This window comes from Anomaloglossus baeobatrachus, chromosome 2, assembly GCF_048569485.1.
Source record: "Anomaloglossus baeobatrachus isolate aAnoBae1 chromosome 2, aAnoBae1.hap1, whole genome shotgun sequence".
Taxonomy (NCBI): domain Eukaryota; kingdom Metazoa; phylum Chordata; class Amphibia; order Anura; family Aromobatidae; genus Anomaloglossus; species Anomaloglossus baeobatrachus.
The window spans coordinates 64,016,477-64,033,986 of NC_134354.1; the positions used below are offsets into that span (position 1 = coordinate 64,016,477).

The window sequence follows — 17,510 nt, forward strand, 5'->3', positions numbered from 1 at the left end:
GTCCTGTGGTAGATCTTGGCGGACGTTGGTTTCCTAGCCTGTCTCATGGTGGCAATGACCTCTTGAGATAATCCTGAAGACGCTAGGATCCAGGACTCAATGGCCACACAGTCAGGTTGAGGGCCGCAGAATTCAGATGGAAAAACGGCCCTTGAGAGAGCAAGTCTGGTCGGTCTGGGAGTGCCCACGGTTGGCCGACCGTGAGATGCCACAGATCCGGGTACCACGACCGCCTCGGCCAGTCTGGAGCGACGAGGATGGCGCGGCGGCAGTCGGCCCTGATCTTGCGTAACACTCTGGGCAACAGTGCCAGAGGAGGAAACACATAAGGGAGTTGAAACTGCGACCAATCCTGAACTAAGGCGTCTGCCGCCAGAGCTCTGTGATCTTGAGACCGTGCCATGAATGCCGGGACCTTGTTGTTGTGCCGGGACGCCATTAGGTCGACGTCCGGCATGCCCCAGCGGCAACAGATCTCCTGAAACACTTCCGGGTGAAGGGACCATTCCCCTGTGTCCATGCCCTGGCGACTGAGAAAATCTGCTTCCCAGTTTTCTATGCCCGGGATGTGAACTGCGGATATGGTGGAGGCTGTGGCTTCCACCCATAGCAGAATCCGCCGGACCTCCTGGAAGGCTTGCCGACTGCGTGTCCCGCCTTGGTGGTTGATGTATGCCACCGCTGTGGAGTTGTCCGACTGAATTCGGATCTGTTTGCCTTCCAGCCACGGCTGGAACGCCTTTAGGGCAAGATACACTGCCCTTATCTCCAGAACATTGATCTGAAGGGAGGACTCTGTCTGAGTCCAAGTCCCCTGAGCCCTGTGGTGGAGAAAGACCGCTCCCCACCCTGACAGGCTCGCGTCCATCGTGACCACAGCCCAGGATGGGGGCAGGAAGGATTTCCCCTTTGACAGAGAAGTGGGAAGAAGCCACCACTGAAGGGAAGCTTTGGCTGCCCGAGAAAGGGAGACGTTCCTGTCGAGGGACGTCGACTTCCTGTCCCATTTGCGGAGAATGTCCCATTGAAGTGGGCGCAGATGAAACTGCGCAAAAGGAACTGCCTCCATTGCTGCCACCATCTTCCCTAGGAAGTGCATGAGGCGCCTCAGGGGGTGTGACTGACCATGAAGGAGAGATTGTACCCCTGTCTGTAGTGAACGCTGTTTGGTCAGCGGAAGCTTCACTATCGCTGAGAGAGTATGAAACTCCATGCCAAGATATGTTAGTGATTGGGCCGGTGTCATATTTGACTTTGGAAAATTGATGATCCACCCGAAACTCTGGAGAGTTTCCAGAGCAATGTTCAGGCTGTGTTGGCATGCCCCTTGAGAGGGTGCCTTGACAAGTAGATCGTCTAAGTAAGGGATCACCGAGTGTCCCTGAGAGTGTAGGATTGCCACCACTGTTGCCATGACCTTGGTGAAGACCCGTGGGGCTGTTGCCAGGCCAAAAGGTAGTGCCACGAACTGAAGGTGTTCGTCCCCTATGGCGAAGCGCAGGAAGCGCTGATGCTCTGGCGCAATCGGTACGTGGAGATAAGCATCTTTGATGTCTATTGATGCCAGGAAATCTCCTTGGGACATGGAGGCGATGACGGAGCGAAGCGATTCCATCCGGAACCGCCTGGTTTTCACATGCTTGTTGAGCAGCTTTAGGTCCAGAACGGGACGGAAGGATCCGTCCTTTTTTGGCACCACGAACAAGTTGGAGTAAAAACCGTGACCCCGTTGCTGACGAGGAACCGGGATCACCACTCCTTCCGCCTTCAGGGTGCCCACCGCCTGCATAAGAGCCTCGGCTCTGTCGGGGGGTGGAGATGTTCTGAAGAAACGAGTCGGAGGACGAGAGTTGAACTCTATCCTGTAACCGTGAGATAGAATGTCTCTCACCCATCGGTCTTTTACTTGTGGCAGCCAAGTGTCGCAAAAGCGGGAGAGCCTGCCACCGACCGAGGATGCGGTTGGAAGAGGCCAAAAGTCATGAGGAGGCCGCTTTGGGAGCGGTGCCTCCGGCGGTCTTTTTAGGACGTGACTTAGACCGCCATGCATCGGAGTTCCTCTGATCTTTCTGAGGCCTTTTGGACGAGGAAAATTGAGATCTGCCCGCGGTCCGAAAGGACCGAAACCTCGATTGTACCTTCCGTGGTTGAGGTCTGTTTGGTTTGGACTGGGGTAAGGATGAATCCTTTCCCTTGGATTGTTTAATGACTTCATCCAATCGCTCACCAAACAAGCGGTCGCCAGCTAATGGCAAACCGGTTAAGAACTTTTTTGGAAGCAGAGTCTGCCTTCCATTCACGTAGCCACATGGCCCTGCGGAGTACCACCGAGTTGGCGGATGCCACCGCCGTACGGCTCGCAGAGTCAAGGATAGCATTAATGGCGTAGGACGCAAACGCCGACGCCTGATTGGTTAAGGACACCACTTGTGGGGCAGATGTACGTGTTACCGCATGAATCTGCGCCTGACAAGCTGAGATAGCTTGGAGTGCCCATACGGCTGCGAATGCTGGAGCAAAAGACGCGCCGATAGCTTCATAGATGGATTTCAACCATAGTTCCATCTGTCTGTCAGTGGCATCTTTGAGTGAAGCCCCGTCTTCCACTGCAACTATGGATCTAGCCGCCAGTCTGGAGATTGGAGGATCCACCTTAGGACACTGAGTCCAGCCCTTGACAACCTCGGGGGGGAAGGGATAACGTGTGTCCTTAAGGCGCTTGGAAAAACGCTTGTCTGGACAGTCTCGGTTTTTCTGGATTGCCTCTCTGAAGTCAGAGTGATCCAGAAACATATTTAATGTACGCTTTGGAAACCTGAAACGGAATTTCTCCTGAGAAGCAGACTCCTCAATTGGAGGAGCTGGGGGAGAAAGATCCAACACCTGATTGATGGTCGCTATAAGGTCATTCACTACTGCGTCACCTTCAGGTGTATCTAGGTTGAGAGCGGCTTCAGTATCAGAATCCTGATCTGAGACCTCCGCTTCATCCTCCAGAGAGTCCCCCTGCTGGGACCCTGAACAGTGTGATGAAGTGGAGGGAATTTCCCAGCGACCCCGCTTGGGCGGCCTGGGACTGCGGTCCGTGTCAGAGACCTCACCCTGGGACCTGTGGGTTACCCCCGGGGCACATTGCTGTTCCAATTGAGGGGGACCAGGGGTCAAGGACTGGATAGAGCCCGGGGCCTGAATCACCGGTCTGGACTGCAAAGCTTCCAGTATTTTAGCAGACCATTTATCCACAGTGTCAGACAGCTTGTCAGCAAAAGCTGCAAACTCCGTCCCTGTCACCTGGACAGTGGTAGCAGGTGGATCCACCTGGGCCACTTGTAGCAGAGGCTCCGGCTGAGTAAGCGCCACCGGGGCCGAGCATTGCACACAATGAGGGTCAGTGGACCCTGCCGGTAGTACAGCTGTACATGAGGTACAGGTTGCAAAATACGTCTGTGCTGTGGCACCCTTGCTTTTTGCAGATGACATGTTGTCTCCTCTGAGAACAACCAGGAGGGTATATAGCCAAAAATCAACAGAGCGACCGTACAGTGCAATGTATAGCCTAAAATCCTATATTTTATATATATATATATATATATATATATATATATATATATATATATATATATATATATATATATATATATATATATATATATATATATATATAATATATATATATATATATATATATATACACACTTCAGTACTCAGTGGGGCCAGCACCACAGGTGCTGCTTACCGACCGCTCAGAGCGGTTGTGTGGTCGCCAGATTCCCTGCCTGGGTCTCCCTGTGTTGCCTCTCCTCCTCAGCGTCTGAGTCGCTGACAGGAATGGCTGCCGGCGTTCTGTGAGGAGGAGGAGACCGTGGGCGTGCCCAAGAAAAGTGCGGGAATCCAGGGCCCCACTGTACTGAGTGAGGAGGGAGGAGGATACTAATGTATGCTCCAGCCCTCCGCTGACGATCCGTGCAGCGTCCCGCCCCTCCCCTGACTGGCAGGCCTGTGGGCGGGAAAGAACGACACTAGGCCGCAGAAGCCGGGGACTAAAGTTATAAGCGCGGCCGGCAATAAGCGCGGCCGCGCGTAGTCCCCCGGCGCACTAACACCTCCAGCAGTGCTGGAAAGTGTTTGGCACTAACGCTCCATGTCCGGCGCACTAACACACCCAGCAGAGCTGGAAAGTGTCTGGCACAAGCACTCCATGTCCGGCGCACTAACACACCCAGCAGAGCTGGAAAGTGTCTAGCCCAAACGCTCCATGTCCGGCGCACTAACACACCCAGCAGAGATGGAAAGTGTCTGGCACAAGCGCTCCATGCCCGGCGCACTAACACACCCAGCAGTGCTGTAATGTGTATGGGACCAGCGCTCCATGCGCGGTCCCCACGGGGACACAGAGTACCTCATAGTAGCAGGGCCTTGTCCCTGACGATATCCAGCTCCTATCCTGCAGATTCCCAGGGGCTGCGGAGGGAGCACGGTCCCAGTGCCTGGAGACCGATCCGGGTCCCACTTCACCCAGAGCCCATTAAGGGATAGGGAAGGAAAACAGCATGTGGCTCCTGCCTGTGTACCCGCAATGGGCACCTCAACCTTAACAACACCGCCGACAAAGTGGGGTGAGAAGGGAGCATGCTGGGGGCCCTATTATGGGCCCTCTTTTCTTCCATCCGACCTAGTCAGCAGCTGCTGCCGACCAAGCTGTGGAGCTATGCGTGGATGTCTGCCTCCTTCGCACAAAGCTTAAAAACTGAGGAGCCCGTGTGCACGGGGGGGTGTATAGGCAGAAGGGGAGGGGCTTTACACTTTTAGTGTAATACTTTGTGTGGCCTCCGGAGGCATAGCTATACACCCCAATTGTCTGGGTCTCCCAATGGAGCGACAAAGAAAAAGGCAAAACCCTGTAAGCATTTTTACACAAGAGCATTCATCAAGTGCACAAGTTTGCTGTTGGTGGTGCAGATGTCGACCACTGAAAGCCCAGTACCTGTGCTCTCACCGTACTAAAAGCGATTCTGCGGGATCTACGTCCACAATCGCTCACCTGCTGGGAATCGTTGGACTTGAAGGCATCTTTCAGAATCTCCACCGCCCGGGAAGGGTCCACATATTTCCTTTTGGAGCTGACCAGTAGTGAGAAGAGATAGCGCAGCTCTCGCATGAACGGCAGATTCCGACGTTCCTGTGGCAAAAAAGAAAATGGCAATTGTACGTAGACGGTGAGGTCTGGTCATGGAAGTTCGGTCAATACCCCACATTAAATATCAGGTGTTCCCATTCTAAGCAGCTGATATTGCAGAATAGTATGCACCCAATATACAAATGTAGCAGAGCGGACATTGTTGAGGGCATGCTGCAAAGTGTTAAAGGGATTTTTCAGAGAAAAAGTAATCATCTATCCACAGAATATTCACAGGATCGATGAGGTCTGATTGATGGGAGTCGCACCAATAAGCAGAAAGGATAAATGGAGCTGCAGCGGCGTTGTTCAACCGCTCTATGCCGTGCTGCACTCTGATTTTTCCGGTAGCCTGATAATTAATGGAGAGATAAGGTATGCACACCAGTGACTATGCGAGGGGAATACATGTAATAGCAGAAACTGCTGTGTGAATACTGACATGAAAAATTCAATAGCTTTATGTAAGAATGAAATGTGAAAAATGGAACCTGCATTACTGCCATGAACATATGAATAAAGAGAAATTTAGCTACTGAATTGATCAATGCAATAGAGCCCCAACACTACGCCAAAGTATTTCTCTACGTTGGGGTCCCTAGCTTGTGTGTGTCCTCTCATGCAGTTAAAAAACTTACCGTGTATGGGAAGCTGAGACCCAGGCTATATATATGATGTGAATTGGCAATAGGTGTGTGGGGAGGGTTCCCAAACGAAAAACAACTAACAAATAAGAAATAACGTTTGGAACTCCATTCTATGTCTGAACTGGATGCAAAAACCTAAAAAACATCACTATGGGGAGATAAGGTATGCACACCAGTGACTATGCGAGGGGAATACATGTAATAGCATGTATTCCCCTCGCATAGTCACTGGTGTGCATACCTTATCTCCCCATAGTGATGTTTTTTAGGTTTTTGCACCCAGTTCAGACATAGAATGGAGTTCCAAACGTTATTTCTTATTTGATAATTAATGGAGAGCTGGGCGACCTGCGACGCCACATTATAATGGGGATATTAATGCCATGTCGGTCGTAAACATTCCCCTTAATTCCGATTGGTGCAGATCCCCATCGATCAGTAAGTGATCACCCATCCTAAATCCGCACAGGTGCCATGCAAGGGTAGAAAATAAAATGTATGCAGCTCCACTGCTGTCACCCCCGAGGATCCAGCACAGGACACTTCAGTCTTCTGCGCCGGAGAGGAGGCCATGTCCTCATGATTCTCTGTCACCAAAGTCTTGTGGTTGTCTGCAGCGGTCAGTTGGCTAAAATGGCATGTCGATGGCGGTTTCTCTGGTGACATGCGCTGTCCTAGTCACCTGACTGATACAGCCAATCACAGGCCTCCGCAGTCTGATTACAGAAGCGGTGTGAATCATGGCTTTTGGTCGGGCGCACGTCACTGAAACGGCCTGTGCTGAATCTATGGGGGTGACAGCAGCCGATCAACTCACCATACTGTAAGCGGATCAACCCCATCTGGTGTGTACCATGGGCCCCTGCCTTACTGGAAGAATCCACTTATTAACTTGCAAAAGCTGCATTTCTCGGAGGTGGGGGTGCGCTCTTAATAGAGTGACAAATGCTCATTTTTGCAACATTTTATTAGTTGGCAATTAACGAGAGAGGATATAGAAAATGAATTGAAATCAGATCTGAATTCTAAGGACAGAGACAGGAGGCCCCCGTGCAGGAACAATATATGGGCCCGCGGCGATCCAATAGCTGATCATATTGCACAATGCCCCCCCCCCCCCCCCTTAGCTCTTGGACCCCTTGGTTGCTGCACAGGTTGCACCAAATGATCTGTCCGCCCCTGAGTGGAGTCCATATTATAATCCTTGCCAGATTCGCCTTTCTTTGTAGAGTGGAAATCGTCTGACACTTGATAGGAAGTATTTCTCTGAGACCAGGACAGTGTTAATGGTGATTACTCTAAAAACACAATAGGAATTATAATCCTTGCACAGTTACAAGTCGCTCATCCTCGTGTAATGGTAAAGGCCTTGTCCAGTTACATATACAATGCTAAAAAGAAGGGAATTTTGTTACTTACCGTAAATTCCTTTTCTTCTAGCTCTTATTGGGAGACCCAGACGATTGGGTGTATAGCACTGCCTCCGGAGGCCACACAAAGCAATTACACTAAAAAGTGTAAGGCCCCTCCCCTTCTGGCTATACACCCCCAGTGGGATCACGGCCTCACCAGTTTTAGTGCAAAAGCAAGAAGGAGGAAAGCCAATAACTGGTTTAAACAAATTCACTCCGAGTAACATCGGAGAACTGAAAACCGTTCAACATGAACAACATGTGTACCCGCAAACAAACCAAAAATCCCGAAGGACAACAGGGCGGGTGCTGGGTCTCCCAATAAGAGCTAGAAGAAAAGGAATTTACGGTAAGTAACAAAATTCCCTTCTTCTTCGGCGCTCTATTGGGAGACCCAGACGATTGGGACGTCCAAAAGCTGTCCCTGGGTGGGTAAAGAAGGGAATTTTGTTACTTACCGTAAATTCCTTTTCTTCTAGCTCTTATTGGGAGACCCAGACGATTGGGGTATAGCTGCTGCCCTCTGGAGGCCACACAAAGCACTACACTAAAAAGTGCAAGGCCCCTCCCCCTCTGGCTATACCCCCCCGTGGTATCACGGGTTCTCCAGTTTTAGTGCCAAAGCAAGAAGGAGGAAGCCAATAACTGGTTTAAACAAATTAACTCCGAATAACGTCGGAGAACTGAAAAACCGTTCAACATGAACAACATGTGTACCCGCAAACAACCAAGAAATCCCGAAGGACAACAGGGCGGGTGCTGGGTCTCCCAATAAGAGCTAGAAGAAAAGGAATTTACGGTAAGTAACAAAATTCCCTTCTTCTTCAGCGCTCTATTGGGAGACCCAGACGATTGGGACGTCCAAAAGCTGTCCCTGGGTGGGTAAAGAGATACCTCATGTTAGAGCTGCAAAACAGCCCTCCCCTACGGGGATGTCACTGCCGCCCGCAGGACTCTTCTACCTAAGCTGGCATCCGCCGAAGCATAGGTATGCACCTGAAAATGTTTGGTGAAAGTGTGCAGACTCGACCAGGTAGTTGCCTGGCACACCTGTTGAGCCGAAGCCTGGTGTCGTAGCGCCCAGGACGCACTCACGGCTCTGGTTGAATGGGCTTTCAGCCCTGAAAGAACCGGAAGCCCTGCAAAACGGTAGGCTTCCAGAATTGGTTCTTTGATCCATCGAGCCAGGGTGGCTTTAGAAGCCTGCAACCTCTTGCGCGTACCAGCGACAAGGGCATCGGAACGGCGTACGGGCGCCGTGCGTGAAATGTAGATTCTGAGTGCTCTCACCAGATCTAGCAAACGTAAATCATTCTCATACCGGTGAACCGGATGAGTGCAAAAGGACGGTAAGGAGATATCCTGATTAAGATGAAACGAGGATACTACCTTAGGGAGAAACTCCGGAATGATGCGCAGCACTACCTTGTCCTGGTGAAAACACCAGGAAGGGAGCCTTGGATGACAGAGCTGCCAGCTCAGACACTCGCCGAAGCGATGTGATCGCAACGAGAAACGCCACCTTCTGTGACAGGCGAGAAAAAGAAACTTCCTTCAGAGGCTCGAAAGGCGGCTTCTGGAGAGCAACTAGAACCCTGTTCAGATCCCATGGATCCAACGGCCCCTTGTACGGGGGTACGATATGACAAACCCCCTGCGGGAACGTGCGCACCTTAGAAAGACGTGCTAGACGCTTCTGAAAGAACACGGATAGTGCTGAGACTTGCCCTTTGAGGGAGTCTAGCGACAAGCCCTTTTCTAACTCCTATTGTAGGAAGGAAAGAAAGATAGGCAATGCAAATGGCCAGGGAGACACTCCCTGAGTAGAGCACCAGATTAAGAAAACCTTCCACGTTCTGTGGTAGATCTTAGCAGACGTGGGCTTCCTAGCCTGTCTCATGGTGGCAACGACCCCTTGGGATAATCCTGAAGACGCTAGGATCCAGGACACACAAGCCACACAGTCAGGTTCAGGGCCGCAGAATTCCGATGGAGAAAACGGCCCTTGAGACAGTAAGTCTGGTCGGTCTGGTAGTGACCCCGGTCGGCCGACCGTGAGATGCCACAGATCCGGGTACCACGATCTCCTCGGCCAGTCTGGTGCGACGAGTATGACGCGGCTGCAATCGGATCTGATTTTTGCGCAGTACTCTGGGCAAGAGTGCCAGAGGTGGAAACACATATGTGAGCCGGAACTGCGACCAATCTTGCACTAAGGCGTCTGCCGCCAGAGCTCTGTGATCGCGCGATCGTGCCATAAATGCCGGGACCTTGTTGGTGTGCCGAGACGCCATTAGGTCGACGTCCGGCCCCCCCCCAGCGGCAACAGATTTCCTGAAACACGTCCGGGTGAAGGGACCATTCCCCCGCGTCCATGCCCTGGCGACTGAGGAAGCCTGCTTCCCAGTTTTCTACGCCCGGGATGTGAACTGCGGATATGGTGGATGCTGTGTCCTCCACCCACATGAGGATTCGCCGGACTTCCTGGAAGGCTGCTGACTGCGTGTCCCTCCTTGGTGGTTGATGTATGCCACCGCTGTGGAGATGTCCGACTGGATTCGGATCTGCTCCCTTCTAGCCACTTTTGGAAAGCTAATAGGGTAAGATACCCTGCCCCGATTTCCAGCACATCGAACTGAAGGGTGGACTCCTGCTGAGTCCACGTCCCCTGAGCCATGTGGCGGAGACAAACTGCTCCCCACCCTGACAGACTCGTATCTGTCGTGACCACTGCCCAGGATGGGGGCTATGGCAATGAGGTGGGAATAAGCCACTATTGCAGAGAGTCCTCGGCCGTCAGGGAAAGGGAGACTTCCCGTCCAGGGAGGTTGACTGCCCATCCCATTTGCGGAGAATGTCCGATTGCCGTTGGCGCAGATGAAACTGCGCAAAGAGAACTGCCTCGATGGCTGCCACCATCTTCCTTAGGAAGTGCATGAGGCGCCTTAAGGGGTGCGACTGGCCTTGAAGGAGAGACTGCACCTCTGTCCACAGTGAACGCTGCTGGTTCAGCGGAAGCTTCACTATGGCTGATAGAGTATGAAACTCCATGCCGAGATACGTTAGTGATTGAGTCGGAGACAGATTTGACCTTGCCAAATTGATGATCCACCCGAAAGTCTGGAGAGTCTCCAGCGTAACATTCAGGCTGCGTTGGCATGCCTCGAGGGAGGTTGCTTTGACGAGTAGATCGTCCAAGTACGGAATCACTCCGTGAGAGTGCAAGACTGCTACCACTGCTGCCATGACCTTGGTGCCCACCCGTGGGGCTGTCGCCAGACTGAATGGCAGAGCTACGAACAGAAGATGTTCGTCTCCTATCACAAAACGTAGAAAACGTTGGTGCTCCGTAGCAATTGGCACGTGGAGATAGGCATCTTTGATGTCTGTTGAGGCAAGGAAGTCTCCTCGAGACATTGAGGCAATGACGGATCGGAGGGATCCCATCCGGAACCGCCTGGCGTTCGCATGCTCGTTGAGCAGTTTCAGAACCAGAACAGGACGGAAGGAACCGTCCATTTTTGGAGCCACAAAGAGATTGGAGTACAAACCCTCGCCCTCGTTCCTGAGGGGGGACAGGGATCACCACTCCTTCTGCTCTTAGAGCGTCCACCGCCTGCAGCAGGGCATCTGCTCGGTGGAGAGGTGGGGCCGTTCTGAAGAATGGAGTCGGAGGACGAGAACAGAACACTGTCCTGTGCACGTGAGCACAATGTCCGTCACCCACCGGTCTGTGACCTGTGGCAGCTAAATATCGCCAAAGGCGGGGGAGTCTGCCATCAACCGCGGATGCGGAGAGAGGGAGAGAGCTGAGAGTCATGAGGAGACCGCCTTGGTAGCGGTTCCTCCGGCTGCCTTCTTTGGGCGTGATTGAGCCCGGCCGGAATCTGAGCCCGTCTGAGGTTTTGTAGCCCTTTTGCACGAGGACAATTGGGACCTGCCCGAGCTTGGGAAGGACCGAAACCTCGACTGTACTTTTAGGACAGCATTAATAGGGTAAGTCGCAGTGCAGACATTGCGGCGCAAGAACCGCTGAAAAGGTTAGGTTGCCTATACGGCTGTGAATGCCGGAGCAACCGACACGCCGATAGCCTCCTAGACAGATTTCAACCAGAGTCCATCTGTCTGTGAATGGCATCTTTAAGTGAAGCCCCATCTCCAGTGCAACTATGGCTCTATATGCAAGCCTGGAGATTGGAGAATCCACCTTTGGACCCTGGGTCCAGCGCTGACCACGTCAGGGGAAAAAAGGGATAACGTGTATCCTAAAAACGTTTGGAGAAGACGCTTATCTGGTAAGCGTGGTGTTCCTGGACTGCTTCTCTGAAGTCAGCGTGGCCAGAAAAATACTCAATATCTGCGTGAGACACTGAAAAGGAACTTCTCCTGTTCGTCTCCTATCTCCACTGGGGGAGCTGAGGGAGGAAGATCCAACCTTCCATTGGTGGACGGTATAGGATCATTCCGTATGGCGTTACCACCCGGTGTATCCGGATTGAGAGCGATGTCAGTATCAAAGCCCTGAAGAGCTGCCTTTTGTTCAAGTAGATTGCCCATGGGTGCAAGTCTCTAAATTATGACTACTCCGTCCCTGTCCATGGACAGGGTTGACAGGAGGTTTCTTTGGCCACAACTAGTAGAGCCCCGGCAGACGAAGTGCTAGAGACCCCGGCAGACGACGTGCTACAGGGGAGCATGCACACAATGGGACGGTGTCATGAACAGCATCCCATGTAGTAAAAACAGCACTGAAAACTGTGTTGCTTTTTTGCCGCTGCCGACTAGCTATCTAGAAGTATATAGCCAAGATTGGTGACCGTACATTGCAATGTATAGCATACAGGCATAAAGTACAAATGACCACTGCAGCACAAGCAATACAAGCAGCATAGAAGCCTGTGCCCTGGCACCCCTGCTCTTCTGCTGCTGTATACTAGTCATCTAGGGGAATATAGCCCAGAAGAGTGACCCTACAGTGCAATGTATAGCATACAAGCACAAGTACAAATGAACACTGCAGCACATGCAATACAAGCAGCATAGAAGCCTGTGCCCTGGCACCTCTGCTCTTCTGCTGCTGTAGACTGGTCATCTAGGGGAATATAGCCCAGAAGAGTGACCATACAGTGCAATGTATAGCATACAAGCACAAGTACAAATGCACACTGCAGCCCATGCAATACAAGCAGCATAGAAAAAAAAAAACCTGTGCCCCAGCACCCTTGGTTTTCTGCTGCTGTAGTCTAGCCATTCCAGGAGAATATAGCTAAGACTAGCGACTGTACAGTGCAATGTATAGCATATCAGCATAAACACAAATGAACACCTCAGTCGTGCAAAACAAGCAGCCTAGAAAGCCTGTGCTTTAGCACACCTGCTTTCCTGCTGCTGATGAGTCGCTCCCCAAGCGGGCATATAGCGACCTATGCAGTTAAAAACAACACATGTATACACTGCATATATATTGTGGTCAGCACTATGTGTGCCCTTACCGCCCGCCTATAAGCGGGTGTATGAACGCCACTGTCCTGCCTTGGTGCCCCGAGCTCTGTAATGGCTGCCGGCTTCTTCCCCAGCTCGTGTGAGGAGGGGCGGGCCGTGGGCGTGCCCCCAAGGCAGAGCGGGAATCCGGCGCCCGACAGTGTGCAGTGAGAGGGCTGGAGCATGTAAATAAGGCTCCAGCCCTCGGCGCTGTTTTCTGATTGCTCAGCGCCTGTCCCCTTCCCTGAGTGACAGGGAGGGGGCGGGAACGAAGCGGCACTAGGCCGCAGAAGCCGGGGACTGGAGTTATAAGCGCCGCCGCCGTAAAAGCGCGGTCGGCGCCCAGTCCCCGGCGAACTACAAGTCCCAGCCGCGCCGCCGCTCCCGGAGCGTCCGGCGCGGTAGTTCCCAAAACACAAAGTCACTCAGCAAGGCTGCAGTGACTGTAACCCTTTACTGTCCCCGGCGCACTAGCACACCCAGCAAGTCTGGAGTGTGCTGTGCCTGTGTGTACGGGGACACAGAGTACCTGTAATGGTGCAGGGCCATGTCCCTGAACGGTACTCCAGCTCCGTATCCAGCAGGTTCAAATGGGTCTGTGGATGGAGCCCGGCATCAGAGCTTTGAGGCCGGCAGGATCCCACTTCCACAGAGCCCCTCAGGGGGATGTGGAAGGAAAACAGCATGTGGGCTCCAGCCTCCGTACCAGCAATAGGTACCTCAACCTTACAACACCATCCAGGGGTGAGAAGGGAGCATGCTGGGGACACTATATGTGTCCTCTTTTCTTCCATCCGAAATAGTCAGCAGCTACTGCTGACTAAAATCTGTGGAGCTATGCGTGGATGTCTGACCTCCTTCGCACACAAAGCTAAAACTGGAGAACCCGTGATACCACGGGGGGGTATAGCCAGAGGGGGAGGGGCCTTGCACTTTTTAGTGTAGTGCTTTGTGTGGCCTCCAGAGGGCAGCAGCTATACCCCAATCGTCTGGGTCTCCCAATAGAGCGCTGAAGAAATACCTCATGTTAGAGCTGCAAAGACAGCCCTCCCCTACGGGGAGGCAACTGCCGCCTGCAGGACTCTTCTACCTAGGCTGGCGTCCGCCGAAGCATAGGTATGCACCTGATAATGTTTGGTGAAAGTGTGCAGACTCGACCAGGTAGCTGCCTGGCACACCTGTTGAGCCGTAGCCTGGTGTCGCAATGCCCAGGACGCACCCACGGCTCTGGTAGAATGGGCCTTCAGCCCTGATGGAACCTGAAGCCCCGCAGAACGGTAGGCTTCAAGAATTGGTTCTTTGATCCATCGAGCCAGGGTGGCCTTAGAAGCCTGCGACCCTTTGCGCTTACCAGCGACAAGGACAAAGAGTGCATCCGCACGGCGCAGGGGCGCTGTGCGGGAAATGTAGATTCTGAGTGCTCTCACCAGATCTAACAAATGTAAATCCTTCTCATACCGATGAACTGCATGAGGACAAAACGAAGGCAAAAAGATATCCTGATTAAGATGAAAAGAGGATACCACCTTCGGGAGAAACTCCTGAATGGGGCGCAGCACTACCTTGTCCTGGTGGAAGACCAGGAAGGGAGCCTTGGAAGACAGCGCTGCTAGCTCAGACACTCTCCGAAGAGATGTGATCGCTACCAGAAAAGCCACTTTCTGTGATAGTCTAGAAAGCGAAACCTCCTTCAGAGGCTCGAAGGGCGGCTTCTGGAGGGCAACTAGTACCCTGTTCAGATCCCATGGATCTAACGGCCGCTTGTACGGGGGAACCCTTGTCCCTGAACGGCACTCCCGCTCCAAATCCAGCAGGTTCTCTGGGTCTGTGGATGGAGCCCGGCCCCAGGGCTTGGGGGCCGGCAAGATCCCACTTCCACAGAGCCCTCCAGGGGATGTGGAAGGAAAACAGCATGTGGGCTCCAGCCTCTGTACCAGCAATAGGTACCTCAACCTTACAAGCACCACCGCGGGTGAGAAGGGAGCATGCTGGGGGCCCTATATGGGCCCTCTTTTCAGATAGAGCCAGCAGCTACTGCTGACTACAAACAGTGGAGCTATGCGTGGATGTCTGACCTCCTTCGCACAAAGCAGAAAACTGGTGAGCCAGTGATCCCACTGGGGGTGTATAGCCAGAAGGGGAGGGGCCTTACACTTTTTAGTGTAATTGCTTTGTGTGGCCTCCGGAGGCAGTGCTATACACCCAATCGTCTGGGTCTCCCAATAGAGCGCCGAAGAAAGGTAAAATTGTACAGTCCATGCAGGGTGCCCCAATCTGCAGAAATCGTGGGGTCGTTCATAACATGGCACCCCCCGTGCCGCCTGTGACCAGTGCGGGGCATGAATGGGTCTGTCTGCTCATTTACATAGCTAGGTTAGACCTTTTTCTCAGTCTATGCATTTAATGCAATAGAAAATATCTTAGCCATATTACTGATCGGCCAGTCCCCTTCATACACAGGAAGAGCACAGACAGCCAAACCTAGAATTGGAGCAGATACTGGGCGAGCAGGGAACTTTCCTAACACCCATCAATCCCAAGAATAGACCCTGCCAGCCTGGAATGAGCTGTGGCCTGACATGCCTATTTAATCCCTATTCATTGGCTATGGGACTGTTAGGTACAATGCTTGGCGTTTTCCTGCAGTCCCATAGAGAATGAATGGACAGCAGCGCACATTTCTGGCACCGGCTACATACAGGTGGGGGGGGCTGCAGAGCCTCGTCACTGGTATGAATAGGGGGTACCAACTGTTAGATCAGCAAGTTCTCACCGATCAGTGACAGACTGCAGTGGTCGCATGACGATGTGCTGACATTGAAGAAACAGCGCAGAACAGGGAATGACTGCATTTTTTTTTATGCTGCAGCTTAGGGCGATACAGAAGGGGTTGTGAAAGCACTTTCTTGTAAACTAACAATACCGATGGGGTCTAAATTACTAAAAGTGTCCCTCCAATATACAGAGTATTATTCCTAGATCACTTACAATGCAGATTTAGCTTCTGTAAAGGCAGCAGCGGCGAGTCGCGGCCCATCTCCCGGGCCGCGGCCCCCTCACCATCACACTATAGGCGCAGACCTGGGAGACCACAAGGCCCGTCCCTGCTGCTTATTAGAAGAAACATCTGCAATGCAAGTGATTTAGAAAAAAAGATAACGTCACATTCCTGCACTAGAATGTTTTTTTCTGTATGGCTGGAGGTAAACTAATATAATGCTGCCATTAGGAACAATCCCTTAAAGGGATTGTCTCAATATGGAACTTTCAGGCAAATTTAGATGTCGGGGTCTCCTGTATGAGTCAAAATATAAAGCTGCTAACTTAGTGACACTTGATATGGCAGCTGTGGGCCATTATGGGGACCTTGATTTCAATGGTTTGCGTTCAATATTAACATTACTACAGGAAAAACTATATAACTAGCAGATCGCAGGGAGTGTCTGCAGACAGACATGAAAAGATCGGCTGATCCGGACAGCTTCAGTACATGAAGGATGAGACAACCCTTTAAAGTGCCTAAAGTCAATCTGTCACCAGGTTTTTGCCACTTAATCTGTGAGCAGCATAATGTAGGGGCAGAGACCCTGATTCCAGCGATGTGTCACTTACTGCCCTGCTTAGGCTAAGTTCACATTTCCGTTGATTTGTATCAGTCACATGCGTCGCTTGACGCATGTGACTGATGCGCTGTTCAACGCTGTACAACGGATGACAAAGAACAGAATTCTTTGTCGGATTCCGTTGTGTGCGGGGGGCGGTGTTCGGGGGCAGAGCCGAGCGGGGGGCGGGGCCAGGCGCTGAGGATGTCAGTGGCAGTGCTGCGGTCTGCATGGCTGGGGACAGGTGAGTGTATCTGTGAGTGAGTGAGTGTGTGTATGTGCATGTATGTATGTATGTATGTATGTATGTATGTATGTATGTATGTATGTATGTGTGTGCACATGCAAAGTGCGGGAGGGGGCGGAGCTGAGCGGGGGGCGGGGCCAGACGAGGGTGTCAGTGCTTGTCTGCATGGCTGGGGACAGGTGTGTGTGTGTGTGTGTGTGTGTGTGTGTGTGTGTGTACATACACGTGCGGAGTGCGGGAGGGGGCGGGGCCGAGCGGGGAAGTGTCGGCCTCCCTGCACACGTAACCAGCCTAAATATCGGGTAACAGCAAAGCACCCGATGTTTACCTTGGTTACCCGATATTTACCTTGGTTACGGGCCTACACCGCTTAGCGCTGGCTCCTTGCACCGTAACCAGGGTAAATATCGGGTAACCAACCAAAGCTGGTGACGTGTGCAGGGAGCCAGAGAGCATGCGCAGCGAAATCCGACGGATCTCGCTGCTCAAAAAACGTTACATGCTGCGTTCCCCCCGCCCGGCGGTCAGTCGTTCCACGACTATTCAGTCAGGCGGAGGGTGCAACGCAGCATCATCAGTCACAATCCGCTGCTCATACAAGTCTATGGGAGCAGCGGAATCCGCTAAACGGATTCCGCTGTTTACAAGAGCAGCGGATTGTGACTGATAGATTTTAGCGGAAATGTGAACTTAGCCTTAGTGTAGTTTTGATAAAATCACTGTTTAATCAGCAGTAGATTATCATTACAGGACTACTTGGCGTGCTGTCAGGTAGTCCATCATATTCATGATCTCTGTATATTTGCTAGATCTGCAGCAGAGAAAACATTGATTTTATCAAAATGACAGAAAACAGCTCAGTAAGTGACACATCGCTGGAATCAGGGTCTCTGTCTCTACATCATGCTGCTCTCAGGTGGGGAGCAAAAACCAGGTGACAGATTC

General features: G+C 52.1%; 1 protein-coding gene across 2 annotated transcripts in view; it reads right to left on the reverse strand.

Annotated features, from left to right (window-relative positions):
• Positions 1–17,510, reverse strand: part of USP25 (ubiquitin specific peptidase 25) — a 274,636-nt gene that overhangs the window by 172,080 nt on the left and 85,046 nt on the right. For both annotated transcript variants that reach the window (XM_075335070.1, XM_075335071.1), the window contains exon 7: positions 5,042–5,179. In XM_075335070.1, the coding sequence (XP_075191185.1) occupies positions 5,042–5,179 (138 nt within the window). The remainder of the gene's footprint in view (positions 1–5,041; positions 5,180–17,510) is intronic.